General features: G+C 50.6%; 2 protein-coding genes across 2 annotated transcripts; one reads left to right on the plus strand and one right to left on the minus strand.

Annotated features, from left to right (window-relative positions):
• Positions 1-3656: 3656 nt before the first annotated feature.
• On the minus strand, positions 3657-11987 carry CDKN1A (cyclin dependent kinase inhibitor 1A). Its single transcript, XM_052649783.1, has 3 exons — positions 11837-11987; positions 6904-7350; positions 3657-5471 (listed from the first exon to the last, which is right to left on the minus strand). Exons 2-3 carry the CDS (start codon positions 7337-7339, stop codon positions 5422-5424), a joined length of 486 nt encoding a protein of 161 aa, XP_052505743.1. The 5' UTR covers positions 7340-7350; positions 11837-11987; the 3' UTR covers positions 3657-5421.
• LOC128056952 (uncharacterized) lies at positions 10478-12308 on the plus strand. Its single transcript, XM_052649782.1, has 2 exons — positions 10478-10924; positions 11087-12308. Exon 2 carries the CDS (start codon positions 11402-11404, stop codon positions 12122-12124), a length of 723 nt encoding a protein of 240 aa, XP_052505742.1. The 5' UTR covers positions 10478-10924; positions 11087-11401; the 3' UTR covers positions 12125-12308.
• The last annotated feature ends 6000 nt before the right edge of the window (positions 12309-18308 follow it).

An 18308-nucleotide genomic window follows, 5' to 3' on the forward strand; every position in this document is an offset into this window, starting at 1 on the left:
CTCTGTTAACTTCCCTAGAAGTCTTGAAGAAAGAGAATCACAGGCTCAACTCAGGGCAGACCATGGGAGACAAAGAGACCCCCCACACGCCCCACAATCAAAGCATTTGAAATGGTCCTCATCTCTTGTGGCCCAAGGGCAGACTGTGCTGATAATCAGCCTCAGTTCAGTTCAGTTCAGTTCAGTTCATTTGCTCAGTTGAGTCCGACTTATTGTGACCCCCATGGACTGCAAGCCTGCCAGGCCTCCCTGTCCATCACCAACTCCCGGAGTTCACCCAAACTCATGTCCGTTGAGTCGGTGATGCCATCCAACCACCTCATCCTCTGTCATCCCCTTCTCCTGCCTTGAATCTTTCCCAGCATCAGTGTCTTTTCCAATGAGTCAGTTCTTCCCATCAGGTGGCTAAAGTATTGGAGTTTCAGCATCAGCATCAGTCCTTCCAAAGAACACCCAGGACTGATCTCCTTTAGAATGGACTGGTTGGATCTCCTTGCAGTCCAAGGGACTCTCAAGAGTCTTCTCCAACACCACAGTTCAAAAGCATCAAATCTTCAGCACTCAGCTTTCTTTATAGTCCAACTCTCAGATCCATACATGACCACTGGAAAAACCATAGCTTTGACTAATAATCATAGCTAATAACCATAGCTTTGATAATCAGCCCCAGAGTTTGGTATAAAGGTGGTAGAGCTACAGGAGAGATCATGCGTGGCTGCAGCCAGCAAAGAGAGAGTGGGGCTCTGAGTCCTGGAACGGAGGTGTTTAGATGGGTGAATCTTACACTCCCTACTTCCCTGAGCCTTCCAGGCCTGCAGAATGCCCGTCCCCTGCTAGAGGAGAACACACACCCATCACTTTTAAGATTCACCCCACCTCCCCTCTCTGCCTGTAGACGAGAGTCAGCAAATGCTTTAAGGGCAAGAGAGGAAATATTTTAGGTTTGTGGGCCACATGGTGCCTGTCGCAACTACTCACGTCTGCTTTTGTGCTACTTAAAGTATAACAGCAGCCATAGACAGCAAGCAAATGGGTGAGTCAATATTGAAGTAAAACTCTACAAAAATGGGCAGCTGGTCCCTGGAGGTAGGGTTTGCCAGCCTCGTCTCTTAGACCAGTAACTGGGTCAGGTCTCAGCATTGCCGGAGTAGAAAAGGTAGAATTTCTGCTACTGGAGGAGACAACTTGCCCGAATGCTACGGGTCTGACCGATATGTTTTGGCAGGAACAGGGTGAACATATGGGAGGAGATCTCAGGGGTGTGGGACTGGCACTGGGGGAGAGGAGGAGTACAAGGCAGCCAAAGACAGTGTTTATTGAGCCCTCTCTCTTGACTCGATTAAACTTCCCAGGGAATTCCCTGGTGGTCCGGTGGTTAGGGCTCTGCACTCTCACAGCCCAGGGCCCAGGTTCGATTTCTGGCTGGGGAACTAAGCTCCCATAAGTCATGCGGTGCTGTTCCCTCTTGGCGTCCAATGGGTCCAAACGAGTCTGTGGCTACTTCCCAGCCCCTGAATGCAAATCGGAATGGATGTACTCAGCAAGTAGCAGAACGCTCAGATTGTTTCCCTAACCGGTGAAATAAAAGCCATTAGGGAAAGGACTCAGTAGAAGTCTCTTCAGTTATCCCACTGGTCAAGATGGTAAATCAGAAGCAGTACCACGTCCCTGGTAGAATTGCAAAGGTTAATCCTACCCTCAGAAACTTAAAGGACACAGTGTTTCCCAATCTGCCCTCACCTGCTCCTACAAAAAAACAAACAAAGCATGATGACTGATAACCGTCACGACAGCCCTAGTTGCAGCCATTATATCATAAAGTATGGCATGTCTACTAGAATAGTCTCCAGAGCTCTGATTGTAAGAAGCTAATAACATGGCCAATGCATTCTTTCCAATCCATATCAGGAAAGTAGATCAAAAGTCATGACCACATTTCCCACAAAAATTCAGGAACTTATATTAGTTAAGATTTAAATGGCCAACTGAGTTGAGGCATGCCGGGACATTCCCCCTATGTTATTGTTCAGTCACTCAGTCATCTCCGAGTCCTTGCGACCCCATGGACTGCAGCACACCAGCTTCCCTGTCCTTCACTATCTTCTAGAGCTTGCTCAAACTCATGTCCATTGAGTTGGTGATGCCATCCAACCATCTCATCCTCTGTCACCCTCTTCTCCTCCTGCCTCCTTCAAAAGCATCAGGGTCTTTTCCGGTGAGTCAGTTCTTCGCATTAGGTGGCCAAAGGATTGGAGCTTCAGCTTCAGCATCAGTCCTTAAAATGAATATACAGGGTTGATTTCCTTTAGGATTGACTGGTTTGATCTCTTTGCTGTCCAAGGAACTCTCAAGTCTTCTCCAACACAATTCAAAAGCATCAATTCTTTGGAACTCAGCCTTCTTTATGGTCCAACTCTCACATCTGTGCATGACTACTGGAAAAACCATAGCTTTGACTAGACTGACCTTTGTCAGCCAAGTGATGTCTCTGCTTTTTAATACACTGTCTACGCACCCCATGTGGTTAAAGGACAGATTATTATACTGTGGACATCCTACCACTAAAAAGAGGCATAGTTCTAGTGGCCAATAGGGACATTGGAGGCAGTATACTGAATACCGCTCCAGCTCATGTATTGGATGACTTATTTATTAAGTGGAGTCCAGAGCTAAAGAGGCTCTGCAGTAGGTCCTCACTATGGGGAAAACACTTGGGATGTGACCCAGCATATCCCATAATACTGGAAATATCCACGGGAGATAAGCAAACTGTGTAAAGTCTCCCAAAGCCCCAAGGGCAGAGCCTCATCTCAGACCCTGAGGGTTCTGGAGCAAAGCCATGGTCCACAGAACAGAAGATTATTCAGTATTTGAAAAGCAGTTCTTGGCCAAACTGCAGGATCCAGAGCAAAGAAATGATTACTGTTTTAAGCTACTAAGGCTTCAGTCAGTCAGTCTTAGGGTTGATAAATATAAATAGATAATCAGAAGATTCATGTAAGAGTACTTTGTTCTTTTTAATGTCATATAGGATTCCACTATATAGATACCACAGTTTATGTATTTGTTCTTATGTTCTGGACATTTAGGTTGTTTCATAGGCTGTTATGAATAACGCTGCTATAAAAATATCTTTAGGCACAACTGTGTGTTTATTTCTCTTGAGAACAAACCTAAGAATGGAATTTCTAGACATCATTCCTCCCCTAGGCTTGAGGGGAGGCATCTTTAGAAGATATTGCCAAAGAGTTATTCCAAAGGAGATGAAATAGTTCATGCTTCCACCAGGAGGTATGAGTTCCAGTTGCTCTGTATCCTCACCAACACTTGACATTGTCAGTCTTTTTCATGTTAGTCATTCTGGTAGATGTGTATTGGTATTTCATTTGTGATTTTAATTTGCATTTTTTTCTGATGAGTCACAATGTATTCTTTACTTTTTAAAAAAACACACACAAGAACCCACAATACTGACAGTGGCAATCTGTAGAGGTGTGATGACTTATTGTTTTGTTATTGTCTGCTTTTTGTTTTGTGGTCTTGGTCTTTCCTTTTGCTAAACTGTTTTGCTTTTTTATTAAGTGAGTATTTAATTTAAAAAACCTCCACCTACTTGTTCTTATAAATAGTAAGGTATACCAACCACAACACTAATATTATGAGTAAAGTCATCAGGAGTATTTATTGAGCACCTGCTGTATACTCAGCACTGTGGGCGGGGCTTTGAAGCGCACAGAGCAGTACAGGACTTACTCCCTGCCCTTGAGGGGCTTCCAGTCTAGGTGGAGACAGAAGAAACAGGACCTATGGGAGCCAGGAGAAAACAGTCCAGGCCAGGATGCTACAGGAGCTGGAAGGCGTCTGGGCTCAGGCCCACCAAGTGGTTCAGCGCCAGGAAAGACAATGACTCACAGCTCCCAGACCCATATTTGCCCACTTAGCATATCCTATCCACAGCCTCTGCTCCCGCCATCTGACTCCTTCAGCTGTTATTCAAAGTGCAATGAAATGGGGGAAGGGGTGGGGCCAATGGAAAAAGTCCTTGGACGAGTTCCAGGGGCTGGTGTCACACTGTCCCTCCTGGAAAAATCTGCTCCTCACCCACCTACCCCTAACACAGAGAGATCCCCATTCAAGGAGGCCTGCCTGACCACCCAGGACCCCCCACCCCAAGAGCTAAGAGGAGGAGGCAGTCGCTGCTTGAGGTAGAACTGGGGAACCCTACGTCTAGCATGTCCCTTCCCCCACCAGTCCACTGAGTTGGGGGTTAGGGCACCCCCTCAGAGCTGCCACCCAGGGCTGAGAAGATACTAAAGGGAAAGGGCATGGAGGAAGGGAGAGGAGCAGAGAGGGACTGAGAGCCTGGCTGGGAAACAGGGGCCTCTGGGGCTCCTGGAAAAATGCAGGGGACAGGGAAGCCAAACACTGAGACTGGCTCCCCTGAGGATGGGGGTGGGGGGGTGGGAGGCAGGGGTGGTTTGCTACGGGCCCCTACCTTCCCCATGCCTTCACAGGACAGAGGTGGGAATCAAGGGCCAGAAGGGTGTCCAATCCCGCAGCCCCATTTCCAGGCTGTGCCCACTTCAGGGTCACCCTGCCCAACCTTAGAGGGGCAAGGGGAACCCAAAGTTTTGATGATGCCTCCAACTCTGTTGGGCCCCCTTCAAAGTGCTATCTATTTACTTCTCAGATTGTAAGGAATTCAGGTCTGAGAATGCAGGAAAGAGGGGGCGAGACTTCAAGACTTCGTAACACCCATCAGATGGCAGGGGGGAGGGAGCCAGGCCCCTCCAGACAGTGCCACCCAGAGGATGGGGGTCACGTCAGCCTCAGAGGAGCGAGGACGAGGAAAGCAAAGAATGCTGCTGCTGCTGCTAAGTCACTTCAGTCGTGTCCGACTCTGTGTGACCCCATAGACGGCAGCCCACCAGGCTCCCCCGTCTGTGGGATTCTCCAGGCAAGAACACTGGAGTGGGTTGCCATTTCCTTCTCCAATGCATGAAAGTGAAAAGTGAAAGTGAAGTTGCTCAGTCGTGTCCAGCTCTTAGCGACCCCATGGACTGCAGCCTACCAGGCTGCTCCGCCCATGGGATTTTCCAGGCAAGAGTACTGGAGTAGGGTGCCATTGCCTTCTCCGAGCAAAGAATGAAGAGGGTTTAAATAACGGTTCATATAATAAAAATACCTAGCAATCTAATAAGCCTATTTTTTCTGCTAATTTTTTTCTTTTTTAAATAATTCTAATGCCAGAGGCTGGGGGTGTGGGGAGGGTGGCAGCAAGCAGGGTATGTACAAGAGGAGGCGTTTAAATTAAAACACAAATAATAATTAAGACGCACAAACTGAAGGACCAAGGCAAAAGTAGAGAAGGGGCCTGCAGTGGGCCCCTGTTTCCACGAGGACGTGCTTCCAGCAGCGGGGTTAGGGCTTCCTCTTGGAGCAGATCAGCCTGCGTTTGGAGTGGTAGAAATCTGGGGGGAGAGAACAGACGTCAGCCAGGTCAGAAGGAAGAGGGCCCAGCAGAGTCACCCTCGCAGTGCAAACTGCAGAGGGGCCAGGGACCCCTCCCCAGGGCCAGAGAGACACACTGCCAAGTATAGGGAAGAACTCTGGAAACTTCTAGCCTCTCTCCTGGAGGGCTACATACATACAGAATATCCCCCCACGCTTCACAGAGGTGATCAATAACAGACTTTACATGCATGGGCCTGCTTTAAGCCAAGCTGCCCAAATGCAGTAGTCGCTAACCCTAGGCGGCTGTTTAAATTAACTAGCATTAGACTAAAAGAAAAATTTAGTTCCTCATGGCAAACACTCAGCAGCGATATGTGGCCAGCGGTACTGGGCATCTGCTTCTTTGCAGAGCCTGATATATCAGAGAGTGTTGTGCATGATGTCTGAGCCATATAAAGGTTAGTTATTATTATTATCATTATTGTTAGTTTTGACCCAGCTGCAAATGTGCTGTGGGATTCTTGGCTGCACTGCTCCAAGCTTCCATTTCCTCACCTATAAAATGAGGATAACACTGGTACGATGCTCGGAGGATTAAATGAAATGTTTCCGGAAAGACCTTGGTGGGGACTTCCCTGGTGGTCCAGTGGCTAAGACTCCTTGCGCTCAACAGAGGTGGCCTGGGTTCTGTCCTTGCTCAGGGAATTAAGATCCCACAAGCTGTACAGCCAAAATAATAACAGTAATACATTTGTAAAGTAAAAAATAAAAAGACGTTGGCTGAAGGCCTGGCATAGTGTTCAAATGCCAGCCTCACTTATTCCATTTCCCTCAAGCACCTACTATGTGTCACACACCATCCAAGGTGCTGAGGACTCAATTATGAACAAGAGAGATACAGATTTCTTTCTTGTGGAGATAGGATCCTATTTGGGAAGATGGACTATATCAAAATACGGAAGTAGCTGTTGATAGTTTAAAAAGTGCCAAAAAGAGAAAAATAGGCTGGGAAGTCCAGGTGAAGGTGTGTATGTATGAAGGGGAAGGCGAGTTAGGTTTGGATAAGGCAGCCAGGAAATTATCATTCATTTACTCTCCATGGCAAATTCAGTGTGGGACCTAAGGCAAATCATTCTACCTCTCAGAGTCCTGTTCCTTTGCCTATAAAAGGATGCCAAGAATGTCCTATGATATTAGATCACTATAAGGACTAAAAGAAATCTAGACACTTATGAAAGGTCCTGGCACATAGTCAATGTTCCAAATAAATGTCAGCTAATTGGTCTTGGTAGTAGACTTGCTGTGTGACCTCAGGCAAGCCACTTCCCCTCTCTGGGCCTGTTTCCCACCCCTCAGAGCGATGAGTAAGCTGGGCCAGACAGGTCAGCCCTGGCACAGTGAGTTCTGGGAGTCCTAGTCCCTTGCCACCCCCTCTGCTCCTGTCCTCACCTGTCATGCTGGTCTGGCGCCGTTTCCGGCCCTGGGAGGGGCCAGGCCCACCAGGGGTCCCCTCGGGCCGCTCAGGGGAGCGAGTCACGAGGGTGCAGGACAGCGACAGGTCCAAGTGGTCCTCCTGAGACGTGCCCTGCAGCAGGGCGGATGAGGGGCTCGGCCGCTTGCCCCCTCCCACGTCGTCTCGGGGCCCCACGGGCAGGTAGAGCTTGGGCAGGCCGAGGCCCCTCACGCGCTCCCAGGCAAAGTCCCCCTCCAGGGGCGTCTCGGTGACAAAGTCGAAGTTCCATCGCTCTCGGGCCTCCTGCACGCAGCTGGCCATGAGGGCGTCGCAGTCCTGGCGCAGCTGCTCGCTGTCCACTGGACCAAAGAGGCAGCGGCAGGCCTTGCTGCCGCGGGGGATCTGATGCGCGTCCCTGGACGGCTCAGACATGGCACCTGTGGCTGGAACACAAGGAAGACCCGGGGCACGTGAGACACTCAGGAAGTCGGATGCTCCCTCTCCGGGCCATGCCGCTGCGTAACCTCAGGCGCAGTCTCCTTACTAGAAAGTGAAGTGAGAGGGGCTCTTGGGTTCCTCCCACAGGCTCTCCCAACCTCCACCCACAGAAAGGGTGTGAGGGGCAGAGTCAGTCAGCCTGACTCCCCCAGGGAGTGGGCAGCTGAGGGCAAGTTTATGTCAACAAAGGCAAGTTTATTGCAATAGCAGGGATCAGGGTCCTGTTTGCCACCGGGTGTTATCAGCTAAAATCAATTTGTTTTTCCCACTGAGGTGTCCCTCATGGGTGTGAATGCCCCCAGGTATGTGTGAATTGTCAGAGTCCAGCAGTTTCCTAACTCCAGGCCTGGCCGGGGAGGTCAGTTCCCAAGAAAATGGACGCCTCCTCTCAAATCCCTCCGTCTAGATGCTCATGTGGAGTAATCCTGCTCAGTGACTTAAAACTACTCTGGATTTGGGGGTTAAAAGCACCTGGGTTCTAGTCCTCGCTCTGCCACTTCCTACCTCAACTTTCAAAGAGTCACTTCAAGTCCCCCGGCCTCAGTTTCCTCATCTGTAAAATGGGACTGCATACATGTCTAAAGAGCAGGACTGTAGACGCAGGCGCAAGGAAATGATTGGCGGGCCCCGCCAGGCAAGGCAGATGGAGCAGAGTTGAACGGCTGTATCTTGGTGGTTCAAGGTGAGGGCTTTGGAACCAGGCCACTTGGGTTGGAATCCAGGCTCTGCTGGGCAACCTTCGACAAGTGGCTTAACTTCTCTGGGTTCTGTTTTCCTCCTGTATAAGATGGAGATTTCCATGTGTAGAGTTGTCTCTTGTGTATGTTGGACGAGGGTGTTTGCTGTGACTAGTGCGTTCCCTTTGCAAAACTCCGTTTGCCCTGCTTCACTTTGTACTCCAAGGCCAAACTTGCCTGTAACTCCAGGTACCTCCTGAGTTCCTACTTTTACATTCCAGTCGCCTGTGATGAAAGGGACATCTATTTCTGGTGTCATTTCTAGAAGGAGATAACAACAGCGACTGTCTCAGAGGCCAGATGTGAGAATTCGCTAAGCGGTTATAGATAACGCCCTCTGAGCCGTACCAAGTACAGAGAAAGTGTTTGGAGAATATTATTTCTCTCTGCCTTTAGTTGTGGCTGACTCCTCCCCATCACTCCACCTGGGCCACCGCCTCCTTCAGACAGCAGCTGACAGGTGTTGTGGGCTGAGGGCCTTTCCCAAGGATGTCATCAGGCAGGCAGCCTGCGGGTAAGGAGGAGCCAGGCAGGGCAGGGCAGAGCAATGATTTCTCCCAGGCTGAGCCACATCCTGCCAGGTACATCAGGTGACCTGAAGTCTAGACAACCTGGAAGCCCCTGCCCCATTCTGCCTGCATCCAAGGAACCCGTTTTGCAGGCAAAGAAAATTAAAGGTACCGGTCTACCTGGTTCCTCTCCTCCCACTAAAGTGGGAGAGAGAAAACTAAAGGAGAGGGAACACTGAAGGTGAGCTTGCCCATGAGGGGGTGCTGGCACCTCCCTGCCCGGCTCTGGCTTGACTCCAGGTCTGAGCACCTGCATGACTTTAACAGGGACCGGGTTTTCCTGGGGACAAGTCCTGATTTGCAGGCTCTGAAGGTGAAAGCCCTGCTGAGGGTCCTCCTGGAGCAAGCAGCTCTGGACCCACACCATACCTACGTGTCCCCACTCCACCTCTCACAGTGAGTGAAGCCCACAGCTCCAAGTCTCAGCACACAGGGGAGGGGAGGGCACTAGATGACCTCTGACCAAGTTTAAAGGGCAGGAGTTTTAAGACTTGCCCTGAACCCACATGGTTAAAAAGATCAATAGCGTCTACTCAAGCTGCCACATAGACAGAGGGGTTACATAGCACAGTGGACAAAGCCCATAAATAACCTTTGCTCACTCTCTTCAGGGGTAAGGATTGAGACTTATCTACACATTTTATGAGCCAAGAGCTGTTGTAAAAAAGTTTATGGATATTAATTTTCGGAAGAAACGGCTATATCAGCTCTTTTACGGAAGAGGTAACCAAGGCTCAGAGAAATTAAGTAAGTTTCCCAAGGTCACACAGCTCACCAGTGGCACAGTCAGGATTTGAACCCAGCCCCGAATGCCCTGTGTTCTGCGTGCTGGTGTTGAACCCTACTCCCTCTCTAATTCTGAGATTTCCTCACCAGAGAGGAGCTCCTCACCACTTGAGGAGCTTTTTCAAAATGTAGATTTGACAGGCCCCTTCTTCCCCAGATGATTAAATTCAAGGGCTTGACAGTTCTCCAGATGGGCATGCTTGGGGTGCCAGCCAAGAAGGGACACACAGAATGGCTTGAATAGACACTACAAATCTCAGGGCTTCATTGGCAAGAGGAGGAACCCTGCTAGGGTTTTATCATGCCTTGGACTTCAACCATATTTTCATTCCCAAATAATCAGTAAGCACTCAGTAAACACTGCAGATCCAATGGGGGCACTACTTTTAAGAGAGGAGTGGGCAAAGACTCAGCATCAGTACCAGAGCAGATTACATTGGGAAGCAAAGGCTGGTGAAGACTCATTCCGCGGGAAGGCGGGTTAGCTATTAGCGATGTGGCCAGAAGAGGGCGCCGGTCTCCAGGAAATCACGCGCGGAGGGGGAGCTGCGTGGGCAGAGCTTGGGAGGCCGGCAGCGAGCTGTGATGAGTCAGTTTCCTGCAAAGCGCTACCCGCCCGCCAAAACTTCGCTTCCACTCCCGCTGCACGTCACCCTGGGGTGGGGAGGGGGAGTGGGAGGGGGATCGGGGGCCGCGAACACGTCACGCTGAGCCAGTCAGGCTTCCGAAACGCCCGCCACTATTGGGAAACAGCGCGCTCTCGCGCCGCCTCTTGTGAAACACACGCGCGCACGCGCGTACATACACACACACACACACACACACACACAGCACGCACGCAACAAGCGCGCCGAGATCTGGTCCCTCCACCTTATCTCCACGCCCAACGCAAGGGATGAGTCAGATCCCTGAAAAATAAAAATAGACGGGAGCAACGAAAACAAAATCGCTCTTAAGTCCTCCCCGAAACGCAACGTGGAGGAAGAGGAAGGAGGGAGGGAGGGAGCTGCCCGGGCGCCCTAAAGCACCAAACCCAGTTCTAGGATTCTTGTCCCTACGGGGAAAGCGCAAGTGTCCTCCGAGGGCCCCAGACCAGGCGGACAAGGCGGACGCACTACAGTCCGCGCTGGGCGGTGGCGTCCGAAGGGCGAATCGCCCTGCTCTGCTAGCCCTGTTGTCCTTGGAGAGGGAATTCCGGACTGGCTTGGAGTCCCTGAAAGCAGGTGACCGGAGGCCCGGAGCAGCGACGCCCCTCGAAGCCCCATCCCTCAAACACAGGACCTTTCCTTCCCTTCCCCCACCGCCCCCGTCCTGGGCTGGGTGCCCCCACCGCGCCGCAGAGCAGAGCTCGGCTCCCGTCCCCGAGTCCGTCCGGCCGACCCAAGGGCAGGCTGGGCCGGGGTTCTCACGGCAGCGCTGGGAGAGAGGTAGGTCTGGCTTCGGGGCTTCCCTAACTGACAGGCTGGCGCAAGCCCACCCAGCGCCCGGCCGCGGCTCCGGGTCCCAGAGGGCGCGCCTCGGGGCAGGGACCGGACACCCGGTCTTGGACCTCCCGGTGTCCCGGTTTCCCTGAGAACACTCTGTGCCAGCCAAATAGGTCACTGTGCTGATTGATGGTGGCGGCGTGGGGGCACAGAGACCGTGGAGAGGGAGAGAAGGGACTTCTGGCGGAGCCACAGTCTCCCAGCCCTGGCGGAGTTCTGATGTCACCCGGCTCGTTCCCCGGGGTCTTCTTGTCACCGTGAGTCACCTCCCAGCTTACTCTTAAGGAACGTGTCCCGACACGTTCCCAGGGGCCCAGGACACAGCCGGAGCTGACCTCAGCAGCACCGGGGACTCCGACCTCGGTTCTGGGCCAGGACGACACCGATCGGATCTGAGAACCGCCCGGGAATGGATCCCAGATGAACCTGTTCGGCTTGGCTTTCCCCGCCCCTCCCGGAGTCCTGCGCGGACCGGGCTTTGTCCCCACGCAGCGAGCGTGCCGAGCCTGGAGTCCCGGGCGCACCCTCGGCCGGGTCCACGCCTTCCCTCGCCCCGGCGGAGTTTCCAGGGGAGGGATCGCAGAGGGGAGATCCCTAGTACTTGGGCGCCTTCTCCGCGCCCGGAGCCTCCGACGCATCCCGGGCCCTGTCCCCACACGCGCACTCACAGCCCTTGGTGTACTCCAAACCGAGACCCGCGCGCAGGGCCCCGCGCGCCATTCACCTGTGAACACAGGACACACGCGCCCCCGCGGATACACACCCCCCAGGGGCACGGACAAACACGCGGACTCGCTCGGCTCGGCTCGGGAGCCTCAGCTCGGGATCCGCTCTGGCCCGCCCCGGCTCCCTCACCTCTTCTGGGGGTCTCGGGACGTCTCCGTGAATCTGCGCGCAGCGCCGGGTCTCCCAACCACGGTCTCCAGCCGCTGCTCACACCTCAGCTGGCGCCGCCGGGTGCCGGGCGCCGGGCTTATAAAGAGGCTGGAGGCGGGACCGGCCGCTCCGCCCACAGCGGCGCTTCTGCTCCGACGGCTCCCCGATGACTCCGCTGCCAACCTCACAGGCTGCAGGGGGGCGCTTCCCTCCTTCCCACTCTCCGCGCCTGGGTTTGTGCACTTGACATATTTCCGCACGAACTGAGTCCCAATTCTGTTTTTTTTTTTTCCCCCAGTGCGGGGTGGTTGGGGTGGGGAGGGCGAGTTGGACCTCCCACCAACGTGACGGCGGCGCTATTGGGACCAGACGGACTAGCCCCCCCTCTCTGACCCACCACCGACTGACTCTGGGCAAGGATTTACCCCGAACACCTGAATAAACCACGAGCAGTGACATTAATAAAGGAAAAAAAGATCCTTAAATAATTTTGTTTTTAAAACAACACTTCACTTTGCAATTACCAGAAAAGCCCCACTGTACCACCATGGGTCCCTCACTACACCACCTCTCCCCATCACCTGAGGCACCCAGAGACCCCAACAAAGCATTCTTGGGGGCCAGAACGGATTCAATTCGCTTTATTTCACAGAAGAGGATTCAATTCCCCGTATTTCACAGAAGAGGAAACCGACCGAAGCTCACAGAACTAAAGGGGTGAGAAGTTATTTGTCAAATGCTCCAGGGAAGGACGGAACTGGGGACACTGCTAAGAAAGGGCTAGCTTGGTCTCCAGGGAAAACGGGACACTGAGCTAAGCTTCCCACCCCCTCCTCCTCACCGCCTATATCCACCTCCCGTCTCACCTTAGCAGAGGAAAGCTCAATCTGATTGCTGTGGATTTGCGGGCTGGGAAGGGGAGAAGGATTGGGTGGGTGAGTTATCTCCTGGGTAATCCCCACCCACCACATACACTGCTGGAAAGGGAGGCTCAGAGCTTGGAGGCCTGACTCAGGGGATACAGCAAATCAATGGTGATGGTTAGAACACAGACCTTTTGCTTCTCATCCAGAGCTCTCTGCTTATTGCCCTGTTTCAGCGGCTTTAGAATACAAGATATGCCCAGCACCTGTCATTTCCAGGCAATACTCTGAGGTGACACCGATGAAAGCAATTCTAGAAAGGCCAACCAGAGCTTCCAACAGATGCAAAAGCTAGTGAGGTGCCCTGCTGCTCCCCATCCCCACTTGTACCCCACCTTTGCTTCCTTCCTTCATCTGAAATATTTTTGATTTCTGCTTGTAAAAAAATTGCAGAGAACAGAGTGTTAATCTGAACAGAAATCTACTAAAACATAGAATGCAGGCTGGAAGCAGCTACAATTACTGACCTCTAGGGCTGTTCGGCGTCTGGAAATCTCTGCCCAGACATGCCCAGTCTTCTTCCCCCAAAGCAGCTGACCTCAGGGAGGACAGGCTTGCTTCTCCTCTACTGCTGGAACAGGAGCCCAGGGAGGGGTGGGAGGACCCTTTACCAGACCCCCTTGCCTGCCTGATATTGGAATCAAGCCAGAATTGTAGGTGGACTTTGGAAGAACCTCAAACAGGGCAAGACCCCAGGACCAGCCCTCTCCTCTCCCAGCTCCACCGTCCCTTCTTCCAACACACCCGTGCCCACATCACCTAAAGGCTGGGTTGTCAAATGTCCAGGACAGGACGGGCACATCCTCCTACTGTCTCGAATCCCCTTGGCTTTCAGACATTGTAAATAGACTTGACATTGTCTATCTGTTTACTTTTGGGAAAAAAAATTTAACGACAGCTTGTATTGAATTAGTTTTATGGTCCTGAGCTTCACAATGAAATAATTCTTTTTGTTGTTTTTTGGGGAAGTGATTTTTTTTTTATAATTTTTAACTCACCACCACCACCACCACAACAGAACTCAGCAAATATATATTAAGCACCTACTGTTGTCTAGTACTGTTCAGCACTTAAAAAAAAAAAAGTTTCCAAGCATTCACTTGAATGTGTAGCCAGGTTTGCTCTTAAGAGAGGGCTTTCTGCCCTAAAGAGGCAAAGAAGCAGGTTGATAAAAGCCACACTCAAGATCCAAGTCCCAAAATACACACACACACACACACACAGGCATGCAGGTACACAACAGATCCCAGACCAGTCCCAAGGGGTCTGAGGCAAATCACATATTCTGTTCAGAGAAATGCAGACCAAGGTCTCTCCGGGGTCTTTGGGGGTCTCCTTTTGTCTAAAACCCCACTCTTGTCTAAAAGCAGGCAGTCCCAAGGACAAAATAGCCACCATCTTCTTCTATGCCAGGGCTCAACATGTTAGGACGTGTTCCCGAAGGCCTGAATGCTAGTCGGGCCTGCAGCCCGATGATCAGGCCTGCTCCCAAGGAAGCAGGTGGCTTAGGGATGTAAAGAGATTGAGCCTGAGGAACAAGAGGACCCAGATTAGCCCCATCCAGGAGGGAAGTGATGATGGAAAGGAAAGTTAGAAAAGCCCTAGCCCAAAGAAGGAGGATGTGAGGAAAACTCAATGGTGGCCACAGGAGCTACCCAGGAAGGGAGGGGAAGTGCTAGGAACAATGTCACTATTTCTCAGAAAAGGCCTGGGGAGTCCCTAACAGGGGCAGAGAGCTTTCAGAGGAATTCACCTCCACACAGACTCCCAAGAAGTGAGACCCCAGAGAAGAGGCAGAACAGAGACATTATTATATTATTGAGCAGAAGTCCCACTTGCTTTTCTTTTTTTTTTTTTTGAATAAGATTGGGAGCTCCTCCCACCCCACCTCCTGACCTTCCAGGGGCTTTACCCAGCCAGTACAAAGATCAGGACTGAACATAAGGTGAGGTAGAGGAATTTGCGACAGAATTCATGCCACACAAATACTTCCAGCTTCCCTAAGCTAAAGATTTCATCTTATCTAAGTCTGAAATTTCACCATTAGAAATTCATTTCTTTGGCATTAAGTTCTGCTCTTCATTAAATAAAACCATAGAAGTAAATTGCTTAGCATAGTGCCTGGCACATAGGAATCAGTGGGGATATTGAATGTGCAGGTCCTGCAGAGGGTTCTGGGTGGCACAGAACAGTATGAATGAGTTGATCAGATCATTTAGGGACTAAAAGGTGGTGAGGAAATGCTGTGAACACAGGCCACCTGAGGAATGAAGGGCTATCTGTGCCTTTGTACATATTGTTCACTCTTCCCAGAATGAGTGTCCCTGAACAATATGCCCCACCTCCACTTCTTTCTCCACCTATCGAACTCCTATTGATCCTTCATGACCCAACCTACATGACCCCTTGGGGTAAGACTTTCTCTGGCTCCCAAAGTTCCTGGTAAGCAGTCCACTCCACTCTGCTTTGCTGGTTGTCTGGTTCATGTGCCTACTGCATCCTCTGAGCTGGGAATCTAGCGGGGATGAGCCTATATTTTATTCATCTTTGTACCCTCAAGGCCTAGCAGCCTCAACCACAGCTCAGTGAATATTTATGGAAGAGCTATTTTTGCCCTGCACTCTGAGGTTATGCTTCAATGCCGCTGCTTCTGAGCCCTCTCTTTTATTTCATTCATCTATTTACTCATTTATTCATTAAAAATAGTATAATCAATACTCACGGCTCAACCCATGGATTAGAATATTACAAATCATTGCTATTAATACCTTCCTGTGACTTCTTCTATGCTGACCCCTCCGCCCACCCCAAAGTAAACACTATCGTGAATTTTATGTTGAAGTGTCCTTTGTTTTCAGTAGTTTTATTACATGTGACTGGAATAGTAATGCTCTTCCATTTTTCTATGGAAAAATTGTAATTTAGGCAGGATAATGTGATTAGTTCTAGCCAATGAGATGTGAACCTAAGTGACATTTGTATCTTTAGAGCTGAGGTCAAGTGAAATTCTCCAGCCCTTCTGTCCTCCGTGGCTGTGGCAAAAGTGAGATGTCCCAGATGGTGCCATCTCAGTATGGTAGATCCTCTATCAGCCTAAGTTCCTAACTGGCTGGCTGTGTGGGGCCAAGCACTCCACCGGCTTGTGTAAGATGTGTATGTGACTGGACTTCCCTGGTGGTCTGGTGATTAAGAATCCACCTTGCCATGCAAAGGATGTGGGCTGATCCCTGGTCAGGGAACTAAGATCCCACACGCCAGGGAACAACTAAGCCTGTGCACCACCACTAGGGAGTGCGTGCGCCTCAACAAGAGCCCACGTGACGCAGTGAAGACCCCACGTGCAGCAACTAAGGTCCAATGCAGCCAAATAATATATATTTTTAAGATATGTATGGGAGGAAGAAATAATCCACTGTTACAAGAAATCACTGAAATGCAAAGCTTATTTGTTCCTGCAGCATAACTTACCTACGATTTATCCATATGGCTATGGGTGGTTGTGGTTGTGCAAGTCTGTGGCACACAAAGTATAGCTCTGGTTATTCACACTCTTTTGCAGTTGAATCCGACTTTATCACTCTTTCAACCAATAGAATGGGTTATTCTGTGCCTATTCTAGGCCTAAGCCTCAAGAAGATCCAGCGACTTCTGCTTTTGCATTCTTGGGGACATTGAGACGCCACCGGAGAAGTCTGATTATTTTGAGACCACCAGGCTGAGAGAAGTCACCTGGAGGCCACATGCAATATAAGAAGGCTACTTCCTCACACACAATAGCTCCAGCTGATCTCCTAGCTGACAGCCAGCATCAACAGGCCAACCACATGAGTGGACCATCTTTAAAGTTGATCTTGGGACTTCCCTGGTAGCTCAGTGGTAAAGAATCTGCCTGCCAATTCCAGGGACATGGGTTCAATCCCTGATCCAGGAAGATCCCGCATAACACAGAGCAACTAAGCTTGTACACCTGTGCTCCAGGGCCCGGGAGCTACAGCTACTGAGCCGATGTGTCGCAACCACTGAAGCCAGCAAGCCCTGGAGCTCATGTTCTGCAACAAGAGAATCCACTGCCGTGAGAAGCCCGCACACCGCAACGAAGAAGAGCCTCTGATCGTTGCAACTACAGAGAAACCCACACAGTAACAAACACCCAGTACAGCCAAAATGAATATTAATTAATTAAAACCCTGATTGTTCACCCTCAGTTAATCCTCCCCAGTTGAAGTCACATGGAGTAGAGACAAAACATCCCCAATGAGCCCCTGCCTAAATGGTAGAATTGTGAGCAAATCAATGATTGTGGTTGCCACTATGTTTTAACATGGCCTGTTATGCAGCAATATGTTATTAAAACAGGGCTCGATCATTTTCACTGTTATTTCACGTCCAGTGATCCCCATCTTCTGTCAACGGGCACTTTGGTAATTTCCAATTTTGTGTTATTATGCATAGGGCTGCCGTAATTATTCCCATCCATGTCTTTGGGCCACATGTGCAAGTTATTCTTGGATATACACCCAGGAGCAGAATTTCCCCCACAATCTTCCTGTCAGGAGATAAAACGATTAATGAAGCACCTGCGTTCGGCGTTTGGACCTGTCTGTATCTTTCAAGATTCCTGGAAAAAGTCTAAAGCAGTGAACACATGTTTGGGATTATCACTGCTTGCATTTTTGTGGAAGAATAAAAAAGGAATCCAAAGGAATGAAGCGCTAATGGTGGAATTTCAGATATTGGACACCTGTCAATAAACATTTGGTGGCAAGAGGAACTACCCGTAGACACTGAGTTCAATCCTCGGAGGTAGCGTGCAAAGCCATCAGAACATCCCTCTTCCAGATCCTTTAGCCCAGTATAGCTTTCTGAATGATCCCCCCAAATGGAGGAATCAGGCATTCTTTCATGTTTTCTTTCCTAACAAATTATTTTTAAGCCCCTCCCAAGAAAAAGCCCCAGCACACATCAAAGTTCTGAGGATCTTGGGTTTGGGTCCTCCGACTGCATAGAGAGATCCACTATCTGACCCCTACCATCTCCACCTTCCCCTCTTTCCATCCAGGATATGTGCTTTAGATTCATGTTACAGATGGGGAAATGGAGGGCCCAAGAGATGCTGGCTTGGCTGAGATGACACAGTCAGAGATTCCAGACAGACGCAGGGCTCTGGTTGTGGGCCCTCCCTCTCTGCTCCCCCCTCCTATCAGCTGTCTGTCCTTATCTTTGCTCCTCTAGGATGGCGCTGAGTGTCACACATAGTCAAAATGCTACCAGGGCCTCTGTGGAATGTGACAGCTGCAAACCCAATCCCCATATGCTGGTGACCCCAAGTTCAGAGCTAAGGGGAGATGATGCCTCCCTCTCCCCACCCTCAGTGGTTTTTAACAACCCTGCACCTGCTCTGAGGGATGATTACCAAAGTTTCCTTTTGGGTACAAGCAAGTGGCTCAGTGAAGGACTGAGGAAGAAAAGTGGGAGTCTGGGTTAGGATGACACTGTGCTGTGCTGTGCTTAGTTGCTCCATCATGTCC

This window comes from Budorcas taxicolor, chromosome 11, assembly GCF_023091745.1.
Source record: "Budorcas taxicolor isolate Tak-1 chromosome 11, Takin1.1, whole genome shotgun sequence".
Taxonomy (NCBI): Eukaryota; Metazoa; Chordata; class Mammalia; order Artiodactyla; family Bovidae; genus Budorcas; species Budorcas taxicolor.

Coding starts and splice junctions, on each gene's coding strand:
- CDKN1A (XM_052649783.1), bottom strand. CDS start 7,339: ATGTCTGAGCCGTCCAGGGACGCGCATCAGATCCCCCGCGGCAGCAAG. Junction 5,472..6,903: donor GCGCCAGACCAGCATGACAG/GTGAGGACAGGA, acceptor CTCTCCCCCCAG/ATTTCTACCACTCCAAACGC.
- LOC128056952 (XM_052649782.1), top strand. CDS start 11,402: ATGAACCTGTTCGGCTTGGCTTTCCCCGCCCCTCCCGGAGTCCTGCGC.